We start from the raw sequence: 22,378 nt of genomic DNA, 5'->3' as shown, positions 1-22,378 counted from the left end.
AACCATATGGCTCTTCTCTTTGAATGGTTGCGGATATGAAATCAGAATCGAAACCAGAATCAAAACCAAATGTACCAAACCACTGAAATCTACTGAGGAAGACAAACAACAGGTACAGTGCAGCGGCTAATAAAACCACACCCTGTGAACAGAGCGTTTGTGTGAGGATAATAAAGAGAAGGATAATTACCTGAGCGAGGCTTCAGTCCAAACACAGTCAACGTGGAGCTGAACTCGTTATTTCGTAAGCCGTCCTGTCAGATACATTTGAATGGCAATCAGTATTTGTTGTTACAGGATTTTAATAATTCCACGTTCTCATCTCACAGCTGTTTTTCCACACTAACCTCACAGTCGTCATTCCCGTTGGAATTTTTACGAGAGCTCTGACACTTGTACTGTTAGGAAAAAGGAAGAAAAAAAGATATATGTGTGTTAGCTAAGGACAGTGATGCCTCCAGTGTCCTAGAGAAAACATTACATACGCTCATTGCTATCCAGTGTGCTAATAGTTAGCGGGACACAGCCTGGAGTGCATTGCAGCAATGTTTGTTTTTTATAGCTATAACATTTGACGGTACGTGGTTTGTACCGTGCTCTCGGACGAGGACGGCGGCCCAGTTGAGCAGCCAAACCTAGTTTAGCTAAAGGCAAATCAAGGAAGTCGTGTTGATGAAATCAGTCACGGGTCAGTGTCGTTACCTTCAGATAGTCTTTCCTCAGGTACTTGGTCCTCCTTCGATCTTCGTTCTGGTTGAGCACAGGTGGAACCTCAGGCCAGTTTGGCTCTGAGTCCGACTGATCCGTCCTCAGACCACCATCGAAGGAGCAGGAAGAGGAGGGCTGTGAAGAGAGACGCCCGAAAGTTCACAGAAGTTCACAGAATCTTCCAGAAACAACAGTGTTGGTGAAGGTGTTGTTTTTGTACCTGTCCACTGAGCACCGGTGATCCACTGCTTCCCTCATCCAAGGAGGCACTGAAAGAAAAACCCACTAAAGTTTCACTTTATCTTGATCTGAAACACAAGTCCAAAAACAACAAAACAGCAGCACCTGTCTGACTGATCCTGAAAGAACTCGTTGTGGGCCATAAGATTTAGTTTTTAATGTGGACCACATGGACCGTGAAAGGCTGTGGGATTGGATTATACATGTGAACTAAACGCATCGGCTCGGGTAACTTCCTGACGCAGAGCTCATCACCTCATACCTGCCACTGCTGCCACCTACAGGGTCTGAATCAACCATTTGCTTGTATTTGAGAAAATACAGGCGGAGGGCAGCATCACTGCAGAGGATACAACGAATGAATCACATTTAATTCCTTTACCCTCAGGTTTTTGGTTCACATTCTGAACTCTAAAACAAACCCGTTTGTGATTGATGAGGGTTTTTTTCCTACAGTCAGATTCAGCAGCTGTGTTTGTTTGCTTGTTCGTTTTGGGTTTTCATTCAGACGGCCTCACAAACTACCCGCAGGTGTTTGAATTGCCCACCGGAGGAGATTAATGTCTATTATTACAGTAGAAAACCACAGCCACCATACCATCATCCTGTTCTTCACTGCCAAGAACCCTTATGTGAGGAAGAAGTCCACACCCAGAGTTCCCCAGAATTTTCTGTTTTTACTCCTACTGAGCGGAGTATGAAGGGGTAAAAAAAGGCTAAATCTTTCTAAAGGTTAGCCAAAGTGCTCACCACAGCCCTGGTCTACATGTCGACCCTTGCCAAAAATATTCACAAACAGCGAACTAAAATAAAGCTAAAAATAATAACAATTAAAAAAAATAAAAATCTAATAAGAGTTAGCTGAAATCATAAAATAGTAGAGAAGTGACTTCTAAAATGCTGTAAAGTTTCCACATGAATCACACACAGCTGGTCATTAAGGATCAAAGATCTCTGTCCTCTGGGACATTTTTTTTAGCATGGTCATACTGTCGGGGCCACGTGGATCTGGTTGGTTTCACCACTGCTGTCGCACACATTTGTTTGCTCTAACGTCAACACAGGTTTCAGTTTCATCAGCACATTTGTTCCGTACCTTCGAGCGGCCTGAGGTGGAGGCCTGGGTTTGTTGCTGGAGCATCCTGAGTGACTGAGGAACCTGCAGGAGGACGGAGAGTCAGGTCGAAAGGCGGAGCAACTGAACTCCAGCCATGTGACCAAAAGGAAGGCAATATATAATGAAATCTTTTGAAATGTTAAAGGAAGGCAATATATAATGAAATCTTAAATTATATTAAAAGAAATATATAGCAAAAAAATCTTTTTTTGATTGCTAAAAGTTAAAAAAGTAAATCAATATTTATTAGCAATAAATAATAAATATTTAAAAAAGAAATTAATATTCATTGTTCATGTTTCATTATTTGGCCCCCGAGCCTGATCTTGGTTTTTAACACATTTTTGAAATCCCATCTTTCCAGTCGTCACTGACCTGTGGGCGCGGCCCGTCACCCTGCGTCGGTGAATAAGACTCTCTGCTCTGCAAATTAACGATCGCCGTCTAGAAGCCGTACATCAAATGTGCAGTGGCCAAGTCGAAAGGGATAAGAAGCAGGGAAGAGGAGATGATCAGGGAGGGACGGGAGTGAGGAGACAGAGAGAGACCGTGAAGTAAGACTGAAGTTTGATTTGCAGAAAGGAAACAAAAGAGGCAACGTGGCGCTGATGGAACATCGATGGGAAAAAAACAAAAACAAAAAACAAAACAAAAACACATCTATCTGGACGAGGGGAAACGTGGAGAATGAAGCCACAGACAGGGGGCGTGATGAGGTCAGCGTGTCACATGATGGAGAGGAAGGTAGAAAGCATCAAGGAAAATGTGGCAGAGCAGTGGGAGTGTGTCCTGACGCTGTTCTGCTGTGGGACAGGCACCTGTTCTGCTGCTCCTGCTGCAGCAGCTGCACCGCGATCTTCCTCAGGTCCAGCACCTCCTTCAGCTCGTCGTCCTCCTCCTCCACCAGCTGCTCCTTGTCGGAGCTGAAACAATTCAAAATGTCACGATTCAAAAACCCCAAAGAATCTTCAGAAACACTTTCCTCCAATATTCTGACTCAACGATACTGTAAATACTCTTTGATTTAGTATTTACGTATTTACATATATATATGTATATATTTATAATACATAAATATAACATTTGGATTCACAAGATGAACAAAGGAAGTTGGAAAAACTTCCATACAAATTATATTACAATATATATTATATTACAATACATTTTTGTGTTTACTAATGCATATCACAGTTATATATTTACGTTTATATATGTATAAATACAGAGGAATATGTGTACGGCATATGTTTTACATAATATTATATTATATATATTATTATTGTTGTTGTTGTTGTTTGATTGATTCACATCTTTTGTCTTGCTTTTTTTAGTGTTTCTGTGTGGAATGTCCTCAAGTGGTAAACTAAGGCCAGTAGGTGGCAGTAATGCTACTGCTCATCTACTGTACATGTGGTCCAAACCTTGACTTCTTGTTCTACTGTATTTTGGCCAACTTTGAGGTGAACTTTCGTTTCAACAGTTCACTCCAGTCATTCCTGGCACACTGTTATCTTCAGTTCATTTGCGTGACAAATATTAAATTCATATTTTGTTTATTTTCACTTTTGAAGCGCTCTTTTCTGCCAACTTTTATCTGGTATCACGGCAAGTTGGGTTTGTTTTCATTCATTACTGGCTACAGAGAAATAGGAAACAATAAACATGGTGATTTCAAAACTTGAAGACCACATGAACACACCGACTCACCCCGACTCCTCCTTCCAACCATCTTTGTCTCGGCTGGACTGAGACATATTCAGAACTTTTTCCAATTCCTGCAACAAACACAAACACACGCACAGTGTTAGCATGAACTGATCTGAGGTCAGATTAACGCCCGGGTCCATGAGTCACCGATGGACAGATACCTTTATACAGGACACGTGGTTGTTCTGCGTCCCGTCACACTCTGACAGAGCAGGATCCTCGTCGGGGTTCGGATCTATGAAGTCGTACAGATCCTGATCTGATAGAAGGAGGAAGCATCGACGTTCATCACGTCAACTCTCACATACGTGTCAGGCACTTCATTCCAACAACCCTCTGAGTCTCTGTTATGGCTTTGAAAGCAAATATGTGATATTTATTTGAGTGTAACCTTTGCAAGAGTCCATTTTAGAGAGCAGCGACAGGGCGTCGGCGCGGGCCGTCTCCGACACCTGGGAGTGCAGGCTGACCGTGTCGTCGTCCGACGGCTGTGGGAGAGCAGAGGAATCACAAGTTGATTTTACATTTCAACTCCCGATGACATGAGATAAGATGAGACTTGGCCAAGATATTTGTGCTGGAAATCCGGCCGATTTACGAAACTGGCAAAGAACCTGGGGTGTATGTGTGGTCTATGCAGTTTTCTTTAAAACACAGCCGAGCTGAGCTTCAACATCCGGACCAGAAGTTTTAAACGAGTGTATACTTTGTGTTGAGTGTTTGGTAAAGGCTGAACTCTCTGACCTCTGTTGTTGACAGCCTCTTGTCACCGTTGTCGCTGCCGATCCCAGAGTCCGGTCCGTGGTTCTTAGTGGGGTAGAAGTCTTCTATGCTGCAGACAAACCAAACCACAGCGCCCCCACAGGTTTCTTTAGTTATCTTAGTAATTTAAGAATTAAACGACACACTTCAGTGATGCACCAAAATTAGGGTTAGCATTTCAAGGACACATTTTTTTTGTGGAATGAATTCGAAGTCCTTCTTGGTACGACTCTCGGTACCTGTCTGTCAGAGGTTGTGGAAGACAGCGTTTGCTGAGAGAAGGAAGATCCAGTGTGTCTGGTTTCTTGTCCGTCCTGCAGGCCTGGATGTTTAGGTACTTGAATATGTGCACTTTACCCTTCAGACAAATCTGAGAAATAACGAAGTTTGAAATAAAATAATTACATGGTGTTAGACTCTTCGCGTGAAGACAAAAGAACCACAAACTGGAAAAACCAACGTACAAGAACACACACACACGCACACACACACACACACCTGTGCAGGTGGAGACTGCATAGGATTGTTATCGAGGACGATTTGCTGCAGCTGCCGGAGTTTCCTGTAAGCTGCAGGAATCTCTGTGATCTTATTGCAGGAGAAATCCAGTCGAATGAGAGGCAGGTCAGCCAACTCTGCAGGCAGAGACAAGACAGAGCTGTATGACATGATTACATTAGATATGACACCAATGTGTCATATCTATTGAGTAGCCCGTAGAAACCCTGAAATGATGCTAGTTTTGGACTGAGGCTGTGAAAATGATGCCCGTAATCAATTCAATTAGATGTCATCAAACCCTGACATTTATAAGGCTTTAATAAGTAATTTTTAAAAAAGTTGGGGTTTTATTTGGTACATTAATAGTGATTTTATTTATCTGATTGTTCATTTTTATATGCGTTTCAATTTAGTTTATTTTCTTTTTCCCTCCCTTTTAACAACAGTGTACAGAATATAGGGTAATAATAAAGTTATTTTAAAATAATTTTATTGTATTCGATAATTGAGTTAGAACACGCAATAAAACATAACTGCTGACAGACTGACCCTCAGGCAACATGTGGAGGCAGTTCTTCCTGATGTTCAGTTCTCGTAAGCCCTGCAGCCTCCCCACCTGAGATGGCAGCACCTGGATCTCGTTACAGCTCACGTCCTGCAGAGGGAGGTAGAGGGAAACAGATGGTAACAGATGGGCTCGTCTTCGTGCAGTACGTTTAAACAACACTCCTCACCAGCTCCATCAGTTCTTTGGCTTTGCCGATCTCCTCCGGGATGGACACCAGCTTGTTGTTGCTCACGAGGAGAACTTTGAGCGGCAGGTTGAACAGGTATTTTGGCAAAACTGACAGAAGATTTCGACTGATAAGAAAAGAGAAATGGCGGTTAGCTGCTGCTAACGGTCACAGTGTCCGGTAATTCCGTTGTACCGCCCCGGTATAATGACGAACGAAGACTATTTTACTCTATTTTAATGTGTTGTTAATATTTTTATTCTGTATTCCTAAACACTGACTATCGCTGAACATGTAGCTTTACCCCCTTAACCAGTAGGTGGCGCCAAACGCATGTAGTACGAACCGGCTGCGATGAAGCGGCGGAATATCTATGAATTATTTATATTTAAAGGCGCCAGAATAAAAGGGTAAAAACGAAAACAGACAGGGCGCCATCGTGACTGATAAGCTCTTCCATTTTCCTCTCTTTTACATCGTGACTGATAAGCTCTTCCATTTTTCTCTCTTTTATTTATTTTATTTAATTTAATTTTTTTTTGGTAAATTATCCATAGAAACAGAACGAGGAGCAAACATCATGTCAAGTCCTGGGTGAAGACCCACCTGATGTCCAGATAGGTCAACATCTGCAGGTTGATGATGGCTTCTGGGACGCACTTGATGCAGTTGTGGTAGAGATTGAGTGACTCCAGCGGGGCGAACAGACACACCTCTGGGGGGATTTCTGTGAGCCGGTTCTTTGACAGATCTGGAGAGTGGAAGAAGGGAAAATGGAAGGAGTGGATTCAGGTTGAATATCAAGCACGTGACCTGTTCAGACCGTGGTACTGGGGGCTGAAATCAGACCCGTGTCCCTGTGGCAAATACTGACATACAAGTACACCAGGCCTAATATTTTAATGTGGTACTATTATTATTATTATTATTATTATTATTATTATTATTAGATGAAAAGTGTATTTGTATCTAAGGAGAGGATTCCTGTGTGAGTAGGCGAGGGTTGAACAGGAACATCGTCTGGTTTTGTAATAAATGTTAAACGGCCAAGTCAACAACTGCACTAATTAAATCTGTATTCCCAGAGATTATAATGCTAGCAGGTCAACACAACGCAACATGTAATTACAGACAGTGTTACCACGATAATGCTTGTCTGACACTATCTTGGTGACGATTTTTAGCGTGTTAAAATGCTACATGCTACTGATATACCTTATGAATGTTGAGTCTGTTCTTTAGTCATCAAAAATAAATATTTATATATGGGACATGAAAGTACCGCTCTGTGCTACCACGCCCTGGTACTGTCTGCAATTAAAACACCAAAACTGACATGGACAGCATTTATTCAAACAGTCAACAAGGACCAATGAAAACAGAACAGGCTCTGTCCTCAACGTCAGTGATTTCACCATGAGACATGTATTGATTTAACAGCCATTGTGTGCATATATGTGTGTAAGTGTGTGTGTGTGTCCAAATCCTCTCTGGGTTACACAGTAATTAGAGACCAGTGGGCTTCACAGCACAGACAAACACAGAGCTTTTAATTATTCTGTTCCACCTAAATGAAGGGCTGCAGCAGAAAGACACACTACTGCCACCTATAGCCACGTCATTATATTTATCCTCTGTAATCAACTACACAACTATAAATAGGTTCAAGTTAAGTATGGGCCTGTAGTCAAAAACTAAAACAAACAAACACGAGTGTCTGCTCTGTAAACGTGCTCAAAAGGATATTACAAGTAGAACGCAACATGAACTGCTTGCTGCAGATGTACTACTGTATGTGTACACCTCAGGTTTTGTACTTTGTTACGTGGTACATACAGTACCTACCCTTTAGGTTTTCCTGTCCTATGAAGTCAATACTGGTCAACTGGGCCTCATTCAGTGGGATCCAGCCCACTGTGTGTTTCGGCTCAGTGGTCATGTATTCATCACCTACCGCCTAATCCTTTGTCAGGGGTCACAAGGGTGTTCGACCCAGTCCTAGCTGTCAGTGGGCGAAGGCGGGGTTACACCCTTGACAATTTGCCAGTCGATTTATACGCCAGTATATAGACATCATGGGAAAAAAACACAAAAACAAATGGACATATGGTCAATTTAGAGGAAATAATTAATCTAGTGAAACCTAATCAAACCAAAAGGCTTGTTTTATATATATATATATATATATATATATATATATACACTGTCTCATAATGAAGCAGCTCATATTGCATTGTACTTGTAATTATATTTTATGCAAATGTGTGGGTGGTGACAACAACCAGTACATCTGTCTGTTTCTGTACTTAGTCCTTGATGGTGACACATTTCACAGGCCTCTAACAGCCACAGCCACAGCTACAGTATCTGTTGACATCGACCACAGTTCTCCTTTTTTTTTCTTTTTTTTTTTTTAGCTCTGCTCCCTCTTCAGAGATGCAGGGTGTAAAAGTGCAGACGTGCATGTATTGTAGAAAGACTGATTTGAGACCAGCTCTGAATGACCTACTATGGACTTGGCAGGCCGCGCTCTGAGGCTGTGGTTCGAGCGCTGACAGCAGCCAATAAGCAGAAGTGAGAAGCAGACTGTGAACGCAGTCATCATCACAAAGGAAAAGCAGCCCAGGGCTTTAGGGAAATAGACTGAACCACACGGGCAAAGACCAAAGCTGAGGTCATGATGAGTGGTTGTCCTCCATTAAAAGAAAATTTGCCCCCCCCCCCAGCCCCCGGGGGCCCAGACTGCGATGCTGTAACCCAGCTGTGCAGGGATGACTCCCCCTCCTCCCCCTCCTTGTCTCCAGCCAACAGCTCCGTCTGTAAGAGTGGAATCATGTGGGTCGATCAGAGATGGGGGGGGGCAGTCATTGTGAGCTTGTCCATCTTCACCCATGACTCCCTCCTCCAGCCCAGGCTATGCACCATCTGCAGCCTATGTTTTTTTTTTTTTTGTCCACCTGCAGGCAATCCCGCAGGATGAGGCCCACCAGGGGCCGCTCTGCTACACTGCACCCTCAGCCAACTCCTCATTGTTTTGGCCACCGATGATGATATCAGGAAATGTGTTTGCCTGACACAGCGGAGCAGCACTACGGCTGTAACAACTAATCAATGATCACTCTAACTGATCAGGAAAATAATTCGATTACAATCGTCCTGATCCGAAGCTGACGCTTAAAAAATGAGTTCCGCTGTTGTTTTTTTCATTGTGACGCATGTGACGCCGGGATCATCGCAAATAAGCTCAGAAGAGATGATTGTTGTTGTTATTGTGTGCTACATTTTGTGGTTGGCATTGGTGGATTAATCAATGAACATAATAATCAATAGCTGCACTTTTTATACAAATTGTATAGAATATACAAAATGATCCTAAATCCAGGAGATCCCAGAGTCGAGGGCAGGAAACGAGGCAAACATCCAAAAACCCAATCTAATCTCTGCAGCTCCTCCACAGTAAACAGACCTCATTTGTGTTTGAGATGTTCAATTTACTGAAAACAAAGACGAAAGTGAAAGGAAACATGATTAATTGGGGTTAATTGTTATGTCTTGCAGCAGATGAGGCCAGGTTTAAGGCGTGGTCTGCGGCTCTGCTGGCTGTTGACGAACACACCAGGTACCATCTGTGGGGAAGAGGCCCGTACAGATGCTCCAACCATCAATCTCCTCCCTCCACCCAGCTGGGATTCATCGTCAGGTTTGGAGGAGAAATGATACTATTTTCTCCCTGTGACAGTTCTACACTGGGTGAGTCAGCATGCAAAGGACCAGCTGATTAGCACAGTGTTTCTTAACCTTTTTTTGAGCCACAGCACATATTTATCATCAGGAAAAATCTCACAAAAAGTATATGTAATGAAATGTAATAATTTTCTAGTTTATATTTACTAAAAATGTACTCCTGTTGAGTTGAAGACAATGTTTATAAACCGGCAGGAATTGAAGAAAGATCTTCAACAACTCTGATTATGTTTATTTAGTTTTAATCTAAATAATCATCTGCTGCCACCTAGTGAAAAGGATTTCATTGATCTGCCTGTCACACATTGACCGACAAAGAAAAATGATCAATTAAATTAAAGTGAAATTAGATCATTTTCCACTGCACAGCTAATGATCTCTTACGGTACACTAGTGGGCCACGGTGCAGTGTTTGGGAATCACTTGATTCCCAAACACTTCCTGTAGTAAAGTACGATGAGAGTATTTTAAAATAGAATTGAATTCACAGAACACAGATTATTGTTCAGTTTTAATAACCATGGAGGGGTTTCCAATGAATAACACCGGGGGCAGCACTGTACACCCCCACACTGGGGCCCCATTGGAAGGTTTTTATCACTGGTTGACAGATTGGTTGCCCATCATTGGTTGACTGACCAATCAGCAGGCCCCACTGATGACTCATCGTCCCATTGGTTCATTCCTTTGTCATTGAGTCACGGTCCGTCTGTCACTAAGTACCAGGACTGTCCCGGTGAGCACCAGGCTGGTGACAAATATGTCGGCAAAGCTAATCGTGGAGCCAAGTGTCAGTGACAGACAACAGCTGATGAAACCCTACAGTGGTGCCAATAACGACCCGGGGCCCCACCTTCTGGTTGGGCACTGTACACGCAAAAAAATATAAGTCATAATATAAGTGAAAAATCACAATTGAAATGTAGTTATTCATATGACCTACATTCGCTCAAACCATTTTATCTCAATTAAAATTAATACATTTTTGTGAATGTCTGATGTCATGTGATGGCAGATATTCCAAGTCCTCTTATTAAAAAAAAAACATATTTCCAAAAAATATCCTTTTAATATGGAGAGGGATAAACTATTTAATATCCTTTAAACCGAGGGTTGATCATTAAAAACTTGATTACATTCTCGTCATGACACGACGGCGTTTGATTGGTTCTTTTTATAGACAACATTTGTAGCATTACAAGCTCAGGGGGAAACAACGACGATGACCCCCCAAGTCATCCAGGTTTCACTTCACTTTTACGATCAATAGTGTTAGCGGCGGCACAGCTCCGTGTTTGTGCTGACAGGTAAAAGAATACCTCCTGTCCTGACAGGCAGCGGCACATCACAGAAGCAGCCCTGCAGCTAAGGAACAGCAGTGAGAAATCTGAATTTTCTTTTCATCCTGCACTTCTATTACTGTGATCAGTCAGATAATATCACTGACGGAAAAACAAGCAATTTGCTTAAATTACTCTTAGCTGCTCTCTCTCTCTGTCTCTCTCTCTCTCTCTCCCTTTCTACTGTTTTTGTTTTGAAGTGTTTTCGTCGGGGATTGGTCTCTTGTATCACGGTTACATTTTCAGATCTTTACAAATTCAATGCGATTTGAGTGCGGCGCTGAAACACAGACATTAGCAACATTAGTTCGATGTCTTGCTTTTCAACCAGCGGGCCTTTAGACTCGTGATTGTTTCTGGGAAGTAAGACGTACGTAACGCTGTTTGTTCTGGTTAATCATAAAGAACATGGAATGCTGTTCTCTGACCTTGTGTCCTTTAAGAAGACACGACGTCTTCACTCTAACCGTGACCACGTGAATGTGCTTGTTTGCCTGAGGACCACAGTGTTGTTGTTGTCGCCAATCTTTTTCACACACCTGCCCTTCGCTGAGGCAGACGGCTGCACCCTCTGAGTCTGGATCTGTCTGAGCTTTTTCTTCCTGTAAATACTGTATGTGACCTGGTTTGGTTTTCTATGCGATGTCTGTTAAACAAATTGTGCCAGACTGTCATTTTCTATCATTAAATATTAATACTAATCATATATTTTTAAAATTTTGTTTCCAAAACCGAATAGTACCCTTGGGCAAAATGTGTTCATCAGAGTGGGCTATAGTGGTTCTCAAGTCATGGTGCCCAAACAACTAGCTGCACAAATAAAACGGCCTTAATGTGTCTGGACAGTTTGGCCCTTCAGAGACAGAACAAACACTGTGTTGGTGTGTTCCCTACGGGGCAGATCGGTGGCAGCCAGGGGCATGCTGGGATACGAGCATATGAACATCTGTCCAGGTTGAGGTGATGGTCCCCAGACGCAGCAGCCTCTCAGAGCTGCAGCACATTCCCACGAGAAACCGAGCGGGTGAAGACAAACCGTCAGTGCGGTCAGTGTAAACAGACACCTCAGTGTGAGCAGGCTCCGTCCACTGACTGCTGCTCGTCACTAATAAGAGGACAGATTGGTTTGACTTCAACACTCTAGCCTCTAAAATCAGCACTGAAATCTAAATAAAACCCAATTATTATGGGATTGCAGGCCTGAATGTGCAGTTCAGCCTCGGATACTTCCTTTTTTACATTGTAAGAGAGGAAATATTAAAAAAAAAAGACACATGAAACCCAAAATACATTCATATGAATCAGAAACTTCCTTTTTTCCCCCTAGGATTCCAGCTGCCTGTGTTCAGTCAGATTTGTGCAGAAGAACTACAAGCAATTATAATCTGCAGATGTTTTTTCCACTTCTGAGATTACTTGTGCGAATGCTCCACTGTGGTGTTGATCGCTCTTGGCACATCGGAAAGTGAGAACTTCCTCTGAGCAAACCTGTCATTAGAGGCCTCCAAATGAAGACATGGGCAAAGACAGCAGCATTTAAAAATATCCAGACATCCAGTCAGTATATTGTATATTGTAGTAACATTATTTAATCCTTTCCGGTTTTCAGACGTGGTGTGTGAAGAGACATGCTACTGAGACATGTCAACATTTCAAACATATTCTCCAGAATAACCTCAGAGTTGTTGCTCACTGTATTACAGCATACACTCACAGTGACATTGTTAATGCGGTTGCATACACCTATATATATATATGCGATATACTGCAATCATTACTTTCATCCATAGCCTAAAAAAATTGTTTTTCACAAAAGTCAATTCTGCAGAATCTACAACAACCATTCCTAGAGAAGCTAAAAGATAGCTTTTTTTCCGAGGGTCGAACAAAAAGCTGCACAGATTTGAAGATGTTTGAGCAGTGGACTGAAATCCTCAGTGGGTCGTGCCTGCCAACAAACCAGTGACCTGCCAGAGCGGCACCATATGGACAGAAGGCAAGCCACTTTCCCCAGAGGAGGAGGAGAGGAGACGGATTCAGATTCACTTCCTTCTGTCTTTGAAGCGATTCTGAAAGTGACTGCTTCTCGTGTCAATTTGCAGGAGCTAAACTGTCAAAATATGTTAGTGGTAGTTACTGTACGCTGGTCCACACTCTGCCAGAAAGAAGAGTAAAAGTTTGTCGAGCTAATTAGCACCAGGACAACACTTGACACTCAGTTCTTCTTTAATGAAAAAAAAAGGAGAGATGTTTAAATCCTGATCCTATTTAGAGGAAAACACAACGAGACATGATACACACTGGTAGCTCCTTCTGGACAGTCATGCTCCATCCCACTGCCAAACCTTTGCCCTCCTTACTGTGTGGCGAACATGTTAGCCACCATGACCACCATGTGGTCTCTCAAATGTTGATCCCTAAATATTTCCATTCTACAGCAATGTGGGCACGGCCTCGGAGATGCACTGGCATTTCGCTATCATTTCCGAGCAAGAGCTCAGTGAAATGCAATATTACAGATCAGACCGACGACCGTCGGCTAAAGTACCCAGGCTTTAGGGCAAAAGCACCCACCAATAAGGAAGGCTGGCAGGCACAGGGGGTGAGGCTGCAACCATGCTGCATCTTTTGTCTCTTCCTCTTGCCAGGGAAGATTTTTTTTTTTCTAAACATGGCCTACATTCTGAGCACAGATGATAATTCAAAGAGACTACAGGATTTTACACTGACTTCATTCATATTCTGCTGCTGCTGCTGCTCCTCGGGGCCTGATGAAACTGCAGCCCACTGTGCAAAAACCACTGCACAACGCGTGACTTGGGTGCGCCTGCAGGCGTCTCATTCATGTGTCTAATACGAGCGCGTGCGCGTGCGCGCGTGCGACCACTAAAAGACCCAAGCGTCGGCCAAAACAACCACACACAGGAGCAGCCAAAGCCCCTGGTGCAGAGATGTACACTGTACAATCTTTAATGAATTACAACCTGTGTGTGAGTGTGTGTGAGTGGTAATGTCCCTTTAAATGTGGTTACCTTACACACACACACACACACGCCTCTTGCGCCCATAAAACTACCCATAAAACCTAGATAGACATCAACGCACAAAGCATCGGAAACGATGAAGCCCACATTGTGACCATCATCTCACGCAGCCCACTCCTGTAACAGCGACCCACCTGCGTGTGTCGTATCCGTCAGATCGTAGCTCACACCCGGGTACTCCCTCAGCTTCCTCCCGCTCAGGTTCAGTATCCCGGAGCACACCGCATCATCCAGAGCCCGGTCCAGGCTGCGTTACGTGTGGTGCTGCTGCTGCTGCTGCTGCTGCTGTTGCTGCTGCTGCTGCTGAGGCTGCTGGAAGTGACCGATGGCCGGGCTCCACTGAGGTCCCCCGGAGAACTGATAGCTGTGCGGAGCCGTGGCAGCGGCGCCCACACCTCCCTGACTAGACGCCATTTTCGTAAAAAAGAAATTACTCTCCTACAATAATAACAGCGCACAGCGGCAGCCTCCCCCTATCTCTCTCTCTACTCTCTCTCTCTCTTACTCTCTCTCCCCCTCTCCGCCCATGCGTACACACACACACAGAGCTCCTACCCGGGATGACCGCTAGGGGCTTGGTTCGTGTGTATAGTGGAAGTGGTGCTGATGCTGATGCTGCTGCTGCTGCTGATGGTGGGGGTGATAATGATGGGAATCAGGGGTTTGGAGGCCATTTTAGACTTTTATTCGTTTTTGTTTTTTTTTTTTTTTTACACTTTACTGCCAGTGTAAGACAGAATACATGTGTACACGGTAGAGAGGCAGCTGCAACGGTTGGAGGTAATTAAGGTGTAATTAAGTTCAAGTATCTATAGGGTCAGCCATCCACAATAATGGACTGTGCAACAACATGGGGCAATAGAGGGGGCAAAAGAAAAACAGAACAGAAACCTGAAGGAAGCAGCAGAAAAAGAATAAGTAAAAATTGAAAATAATCTTAATAAAATATCTTTTTTTTACAGGGCCTTGATAAACACAGAGAACTTCTCTGTCAACTAGTGACAATGACTAGTCACTATTAATAACCAGGTGATGTCTGTATTAAGTTCAACTAGTGACAATGACTAGTCACTATAAATAACCAGGTGATGTAAAACCCTGTGGTTCTATCATTTAATTCGTCTTTATTAAACAATGCAAAATAAAAAAAAATATATAATTTTAATGTTATTTGTGCCAAAGACACTATGAATAAATTTCAGATATCTTTTTAAGCTTGCTTTATATTATTTTATACACAATATCCTAGCTTTTTTTTCTCATTTCTAAATAGCTCGTGGTGACTTGGTTGTCATGCTAATTTTCGGGTTATGTTTTGGCTAACTTCTACCAATTTCGGTCATTAGGACAGATAATTCTTTGTCAAATACTGGTTTAAATCTTAATTATCTGTAACATTTTGGCTTGGCTTTGTACTAATTTTTGCAAATTGCTCCTAATTTCTTTATATCGACCCTTTCTCTTTTAATAAAGTCTCTGCTCCTCATTTATTATGAAGTAGGCGTCTTCAGTGTGAAGCGTCCACAGTTCCAGTCGGACGTCACACCTCCTCAGAACACAACTAAAAACCCGCACCACCACCACTGTTATTACAGCACTAACATGATGAAACGCACTGTAAGTAAACGTTTTAGTGACTAATCTGTGGTTATAGCTAAAATGCAAGTTCTGTGTTTTTAAGAATAACGTCTCGTGTAGTGTCTGAGGTCCAGTGTTGTTGTTAGCTTTCCGCGTTAGCACACGTTAGCCACAGTAAATGAAATAATTGTTCGTAAAATGCGTGCATTGGTGTGTGACATAATTCATTTAGAATTAAGCAGTCCGACTCCCACTTTTAAAGACAAACGAGGTGTTATCCACTGATATTTGTGCTAAAGGCTAAGGCTAGTTCGCAGCTACAGGGCAGTGGGCTGGAGCTAACGTTAGCAGTAGCCCAGTGAAAAGTCAAGTCCAGGCTCTCAATACAACATGCAAGATGTACAGAATAAGGTTGGTTTGTTTTGTTTGTTTGTATCGTGTTGGCGGTTTTATTTTTCGGCTATGAACAGTGAGTAAGGTGAAAAAACAAACGGTAAAAAAATATGCAAAGTTGTGAGTTTTGTTTACATCCTCCTGCTGGACCAAACATTGAAATAAAGATAAGTCACAGACACTGTGTGTCGACAGCCTGTAATATTCACTATATGTAATGTTATACTAAATGTTATAAACTAAACCACAATGCAATTACATTTGTACTAAACATGTACTCTAAAGAAGGGATGAAACTAACAGTTATTTATCACAACACATTTGACAACCTGTCAACCTGTTTTTTAAACACTGCGAGTGTTAAAAGTTGCAATTAGTAGCACAAAGTTTAATAAAAAAAACAGTGCAGGAAAAAATAGGAATAATTATTTGTTTAGTAGATTGATTGACGATTCTGGAGATGCAACTGTCACTTCAGATTGACAAGGAAGACAAAGGAAATTGATTTGGAATTGTGCAGGAAGAAATTAAGATGGTTGGTGAAACTGTAGTGAAGGCTGATGAATTGCGCTTGCGGATTAAGCAGCCAAAAGAAAAGAAAAGAAAAGGCGCTAATCAGAATATTCTTTGTTCTGCAGTTTGACAATGGCAGATAGAAAAGGAAAACCTGCCACTTCCATTAAATCCCTCTCAAAGAAGGAACAAATCCAGCTGAAGAAAAAGGTAAGAGCGTTTGGGACAGTTTCCACTCTCTCTCTCTCTCTCTCTCTGTGTTATGACATAATTATATTCTGTGCTATTATCCACCTGTGCCCCAGAGGTTCATTAAAGCTTCGATAACAACTTTCAATTAAACTCTCCATTAAAACTCGTAGAAGTGAACAATGTTGTTCATTTTCTGTTTGATTCTTTATTCCAAGGTGACTGTGGAAGAAATTGCCAAAAACATAGTGACATAAATGTGTACGAATAACGACTGGTAATTTTTCTCAGGAGGAAGAGAAGGCGGCGGAGGTTTTTGAAGAATTTTTGGCGTCGTTTGAGAACAGCAAGAGGAGCGGAGTGAAAACCTTTGTCTGTGGAGGAATAGTGAATGCCACTAAAGGTCAGTCTGACGGATGTTAACATTACAATAGAATCACCGTTCAGTTCCTTTTTGAATCTATTCACTTTGTTTTGTTCAGGAGCTACGGAAAAGATTATTAGCCCCGGAGATTAAACCAACCTGACTGTGTTTCAGCTCCTGGTAGTCATATTTAGCAGTGCATTGTCAGAGCAGAGGGAATGAGGTCATTTTAATACAGAGCAGCAGCAGCACAGAGACTTCATTCTTATCAGACTCAGAGAAAGCTGAAGGCAACGAAATAAGACTCTTTCAAATTACTTTTTACTTTTTAAGCATGTATTTTACAAGTTTTTTAATGCTCTTACAAACAGCCCAAAGTGTTGATAAATGTTTTATTGTACGGTCCAGAATATTCTCCAGAAAAACCTCAGAGTTATTGCTTACTTAAAGATATTGTAGCAGGTTAGGGTACGGTGGCAGAATTTCCCATGATGCTTTGGGGTTTGTTAGTAATGCAGTATCACGAGTGAGGACATTAACCCTGTTTATTTGCTTTTTATATATATGTAAGATCGACCAGCTTTTCTCAGCTAGTTAACGTATGAAAGTAACTAACGTCACATCTACAGTTAATATTTGGAGTATCATCTGTGGTTGGTTGAATTTCCTTCACTCTCTTTAGTTTCCGCCTTTTTTAATCGATGACTTTCTGCTCACACACATTCAAAAACCACTTAATGACGATTCATGGTGTGTCTTTCTTTTTCTTGTGTGTTGGCTGTGGAGAAACTTATATTTCACTGACGTGACACATTCAAAATGATCATGTGACGTAAACTATTTAGATCTTGAATTGTGCATCAAAACATAGTGTCATCAAAACCAGTGAGTGTGTGTGTTATATTAGATCAATAAATATTCCGAACAGAGAGGAAAAGTTTGATCTTTTTATCCTTGTGTAATCGTGTCTTCTTCTGCAGAAGAGGAAGCGGCAGATGAAAGGAAGAGTAAGTTGTATCGACCCACTTCAAAGTTTGCCTCGGTGTCACAACCCGTCTCTCCAGCACCAAGCGCAGAGAGCAAAAAGTCTGTAAGTTCCTCCTCTCGTCTACATGCCATGGAATAACTCCTGAAATTGACCTGTCGTTTGGTGAAAGTGTAACTCTACGATACGACTGACCGACTGTCTGGTTTACAGACCTTCAAAAGAAAGACAGACGAGAAGAAGAAGAGCAACCTCGAACTCTTCAAAGAAGAACTTAAACTGTAGGTGTTTTATTTTTATATCCTTGGTTGAGAGAACTTTAGTGTGATTTGGTGAATATAACCCTGTGTTTTTATGTGGAATCTGTAAGAATACAGGAAGAGCGCGAGGAAAGATATAAAAGGAAGAGAAATGACCTGGGAGGAGGAAGTGGAGGAGGAGGAGGAGGAGGAGGAGAGGGATATGGAGATCTTGACATACCGCTGTCAGGACGATCAAGTACGGCTCTGCTGTCAGAACTCAAGGTCAGAAGTTTCCTAGTCCTCAGATCCGTCCTAAGTTTCTTTGTTTCTCTAACAGCTTTATACGACGACCTGAACCTGCCAGTCAGCACCAACCTCTACATCAGCTGCATCAGCCCCAAGGTGAAGATCTGTTCTGACTTTGTTTGGCTCGTGACCAGGATGTACTGTAGGTCTCCTGTCTAAACTCTGTTTTTATTTCCAGATGAATGAGGAGATACTGTGTAAAGAGTTTGGTAAGTACGGTCCACTGGCCAGTGTGAAGATCATGTGGCCCAGAACAGACGAGGAGCGCTGCAGGACGTCCAACAGAGCGTTTGTGGCCTTCATGACGCGCAAAGATGCAGAGAGAGCGCTGGCTGCACTGGACGGTACGGTCGTAGAAAATGATTAGAACTGTGAATCTGATTGGTCATAGGACAGCTTTATATTTGTAGTGTTCCTCCTGCCTGACCGTAAATGTTGGCTTTTTAATTCCAGGTAAAACAATAATGGGTTTTGAGATGAAGCTGGGATGGGGAAAACCAGCCCGTATCCCCCCGCAGCCTCTCTTCATACCGTCAGGGGTGAGGGTCACACCACCGCCCCCATCTGGTCTACCTTTCAACGCCCAGCCGAGAGGTCGCTTCCGTAATGACTTCACTAAACCACTAGGGGTTTCTAAAGGAGAGCTGGACAAGGTAAAGTTTGTCTGCGTTTTTGAAGTTTTAGTCGCGGTGCTTCGACAAGACAAATATTTTTGGATCACCTGCTGTTCCCTTGGTGTAACTAACCGTGGATGCTGTTGTTGTTTTCTATGCTGTATGTATCCTGCAGTGTTTCCTCTGTGCCAGTGCTCACTGTTTAATCACTTCACTGTTTGGTTTGACTTCACAAACAGACTCTGCCCGAAGCCGTAGTCAAAGTGGTTATCCCCACAGAAAGGTACACACACACACACACTGTACTTACTAGGGATGCAATGACACACACACACACACACTGTACTTATTAGGGATGCAATACAATATCAATACACAAAAATATCGCAATATTTTATTTCACAATACCGTGGTGATATTCTACAGCCCTATATTGATTTATTTTTAATGATATTGTTTAGTATATTGTTATGTCACTGAAACCCCAAGCGGGCTGGTTTTGGCCCACGGGCCGTATGTTTGACACCCGTGCTCTAAGAGGACAGTAGGACGACATCTGTGGTCTGGGAAGTACCTCTGTATCAGATGTCACGTGTCCCTCTGACTGTAGAGCTCCAGATCAGGGATACTTCTTAGTATTTCTGTTCCACTTTTGTGTGTTTTCTGCTTGAGTTTGCGCCTCAGCAAGATGTGGTCCTTGTTGTTTTTCGACTTGTTATCAAGGCCGGGCGTCGTTATGGTGAAATAAATAGCAGCAGACTTGATAAATGAAGAGCCATTAGGTCCATTGATCCATTCATCAGTCGACCGTGTGTTTTCCTGTGGGCTGAGACGCTGCTGCAGACTGATGCAGCTGGAAGGCAGATTGACTTTAATGTCGCCCTGAGTCTGTTCCTGTCTGATGTTGTTACAATCAGGATCAAACTTTATGCTGCTTTTCTCCACCCACACAATTGGAATAACACATTATTAAGACGTGTTGAAACTGATATTGCAGTACATATATTTTGTAAGAAAATTCAGTGTACAAAATACTGTATTTTCTGGACATATTTTGTAGAAATCAAAAAGAAAATTTAAAAAAAAAATGTATTCACACTAGTGTTTTTTTGCACCAAAAAACATATTTTACATTGGAAAAATTGCACCACCAAACACATGGGGTCACCAAAAAAAAAGTGTTTTTCAGTATCCTGTCTAGGCTGAAGCCACAACAACAATGTTGTGTTTTATTCCGTTGATTACAGAATTTTTATTTGTTTTTTTTTTCTTTATCAGTAAAAATCTTTTGGTTCTAAAGTGAGAAACCAGATACTTGTCACTCGTGGTCAGTGGCTGTAAATGGAGGAGGTGATTGATTTTCTTCAGCTCGTACTGTGCACACAGTGACTCAGGAATATTTAAAGTCCTGATGCAGCATTTGTCCCACGTATCCAGAGCTCACGAGTCCAACATTCTAACGCAAACTCTCACCTTATAATATGATCTTTTTATTATTGTAATTCATTAAATGTTATGACATGAAGTTGGGTTCAGTCGGCCAGAACGTTTCATGGATCATCGCTGGAGTGAAGGAGAGATCTCCGCTCTGATACTCACCCATGTGTGTTCCCACAGGAACCTATTGTTCCTCATTCACAGGATGATTGAGTTTGTGGTGCGTGAAGGTCCCGTGTTTGAAGCCATGATAATGAACAAGGAGAAAAACAACCCAGACTACAGGTGAGACTCCCCGTCACCGATCCTGGTTCTCTTCACCAGCCACCTTCACACTGTCACGTTTGTGGAGACATTTCATTTGTTACGACGCTGTGTTCGCAGGTTCCTTTTTGACAACAAGAGCCAGGACCATGTGTACTATCGCTGGAAACTCTTCTCCATCCTGCAGGTACAGGGGAAAAAAGACTGGGCTAAGATATTAAAAAACACACAAATATTCTGTTTATACTAAAATGTATTAACAGTTCTTTTAAAGTAACAATCAATAGGGTCTTAACATTGATCAAATGTAAGAACAGTGTAAGTGCTGCCTGTGTCATTGACAAAAACAAAAAAGTTCTTCACATGGTTTTAGAATCAAGATATCACTATAATATATTAATAATGTTTTAAATAATGAGTATAATTTATAAAATATGGTCCTGGTCCTGATTCCTGCCACACAGGGAGAAACTCCAACCGACTGGAGAACCACCGACTTCCGATTGTTCCGAGGAGGCTCCTTGTGGAGGCCGCCTGTCCTGAATAGTTACTTCCACAAGGGAGAGGAGTCGGAAGAGGAGGCAGAGGAGAATTCGTCTCCGGAGGAGGAGGTGAAGAAAGGGCAGCTTAAAAATGAGTAAGTGGCTCAGGCTGAAACGACAGCTTTATGATAAAGATCACATGTTGGACTGAGAAAGACTTAGTCGACGACCTGTTTGACTCTGATGAAATATTAACTAAGTCAAAACAGGAAGTTGTTTGAGCCAATCGAATATTAACTAAGTCAAAACAGGAAGTTAATGTGGATCTGGATGAAGATGAGCCAATCAGAGCTGTGTTTGTTTGCTAGAAGGCGGGGCATAAACATGAAAATACAGTATAACATGTTTCATTTATATATGTGGCCGACTGAAACAAAACTAAATAAAAACAGTTCTGTTGTCTAGATTAGGATTGAGTCTCTCGGCTGTTGAACTGACATGACCTATTGTTGCTGTTGTTGTCGTTGTCCCCGACGACATCCAGGCACAAACACAGACTGGAGACGCTGCTTCAGGAGCTCACTCCCAGCAGAGAAGCCATCGCCGACACCATGTTGTTCTGTCTGGACCGAGCAGACGCAGCGGAGGAAGTGGTGACGCTCATCGTCAAGTCCTTTTCCTCCATTCAGACGCCGCTGCTGAAAAAGGCAAACGCTTCACCCTGAAGGTCTTATCCCTTTAATCCTCCACCAGGATATATGGTGAAGTGTGTTTTTTTTTTTCCCCTCCACCTCCAGGTCGCCAGATTGTATCTAGTCTCCGACGTCCTGCATAACTCGTGCGCCAAAGTCGCCGGTGCATCATATTATAGGAAATAGTAAGAGATTTGAAAAAAAAAAATCATTCTCAAACACATTCACGGAGTTCTGTCTTCATCCTAACGACCATTTTGTCTCCGTCTCCAGTTTTGAAACGAGCCTGGCCAAGGTTTTTAAAGACCTGAATGCGGCCCATAAAAACATACAAGGCAGACTGCAGGCCGAGCAGTTTAAGGTGATCACGTCTCCTCATTTGCTCCACACAAGGACAGTTATACTCCCCCACCTCCTCACCC

At 42.4% G+C, this 22,378-nt stretch overlaps 2 protein-coding genes across 4 annotated transcripts in view; one reads left to right on the top strand and one right to left on the bottom strand.

The window, feature by feature from the left end:
• Positions 1–14,922, bottom strand: part of lrch2 (leucine-rich repeats and calponin homology (CH) domain containing 2) — a 21,315-nt gene extending 6,393 nt beyond the window's left edge. Inside the window, exons 1-17 of one of the 2 annotated variants that reach the window (XM_017041682.2) lie at positions 14,032–14,922; positions 6,376–6,520; positions 5,770–5,896; positions 5,585–5,690; positions 5,033–5,169; positions 4,774–4,904; positions 4,517–4,604; positions 4,164–4,260; positions 3,934–4,031; positions 3,773–3,840; positions 2,884–2,988; positions 2,441–2,509; positions 2,045–2,107; positions 929–977; positions 703–843; positions 348–398; positions 191–254 (exon numbers count right to left, since the gene is read on the bottom strand). In XM_017041682.2, coding sequence (XP_016897171.1) covers positions 191–254; positions 348–398; positions 703–843; positions 929–977; positions 2,045–2,107; positions 2,441–2,509; positions 2,884–2,988; positions 3,773–3,840; positions 3,934–4,031; positions 4,164–4,260; positions 4,517–4,604; positions 4,774–4,904; positions 5,033–5,169; positions 5,585–5,690; positions 5,770–5,896; positions 6,376–6,398 — 1,417 coding nt within the window. In that variant the 5' untranslated portion in view covers positions 6,399–6,520; positions 14,032–14,922. The remainder of the gene's footprint in view (positions 1–190; positions 255–347; positions 399–702; positions 844–928; positions 978–2,044; positions 2,108–2,440; positions 2,510–2,883; positions 2,989–3,772; positions 3,841–3,933; positions 4,032–4,163; positions 4,261–4,516; positions 4,605–4,773; positions 4,905–5,032; positions 5,170–5,584; positions 5,691–5,769; positions 5,897–6,375; positions 6,521–14,031) is intronic. The other variant, XM_017041684.2, reaches the window with a different exon arrangement.
• LOC103395556 (U2 snRNP-associated SURP motif-containing protein) overlaps positions 5,775–22,378 on the top strand; it is a 20,720-nt gene continuing 4,116 nt past the window's right edge. The window contains exons 1-17 of one of the 2 annotated variants that reach the window (XM_008333305.3): positions 5,775–5,865; positions 9,328–9,519; positions 16,507–16,591; positions 16,862–16,973; positions 17,915–18,024; positions 18,133–18,200; positions 18,290–18,417; positions 18,499–18,563; positions 18,646–18,811; positions 18,921–19,120; positions 19,321–19,364; positions 20,699–20,803; positions 20,903–20,969; positions 21,247–21,419; positions 21,809–21,971; positions 22,062–22,141; positions 22,230–22,317. In XM_008333305.3, the coding sequence (XP_008331527.1) occupies positions 16,514–16,591; positions 16,862–16,973; positions 17,915–18,024; positions 18,133–18,200; positions 18,290–18,417; positions 18,499–18,563; positions 18,646–18,811; positions 18,921–19,120; positions 19,321–19,364; positions 20,699–20,803; positions 20,903–20,969; positions 21,247–21,419; positions 21,809–21,971; positions 22,062–22,141; positions 22,230–22,317 (1,647 nt within the window). In that variant the 5' untranslated portion in view covers positions 5,775–5,865; positions 9,328–9,519; positions 16,507–16,513. Of the gene's footprint in view, positions 5,866–9,327; positions 9,520–15,272; positions 15,515–16,506; positions 16,592–16,861; positions 16,974–17,914; positions 18,025–18,132; positions 18,201–18,289; positions 18,418–18,498; positions 18,564–18,645; positions 18,812–18,920; positions 19,121–19,320; positions 19,365–20,698; positions 20,804–20,902; positions 20,970–21,246; positions 21,420–21,808; positions 21,972–22,061; positions 22,142–22,229; positions 22,318–22,378 lie in introns of those variants that run through there. The other variant, XM_025065500.1, reaches the window with a different exon arrangement.

Source organism: Cynoglossus semilaevis, chromosome 19 (assembly GCF_000523025.1).
Source record: "Cynoglossus semilaevis isolate Cse_v1.0 chromosome 19, Cse_v1.0, whole genome shotgun sequence".
Classification (NCBI taxonomy): domain Eukaryota; kingdom Metazoa; phylum Chordata; class Actinopteri; order Pleuronectiformes; family Cynoglossidae; genus Cynoglossus; species Cynoglossus semilaevis.
This window is presented reverse-complemented; position numbering and strand designations above follow the sequence as displayed.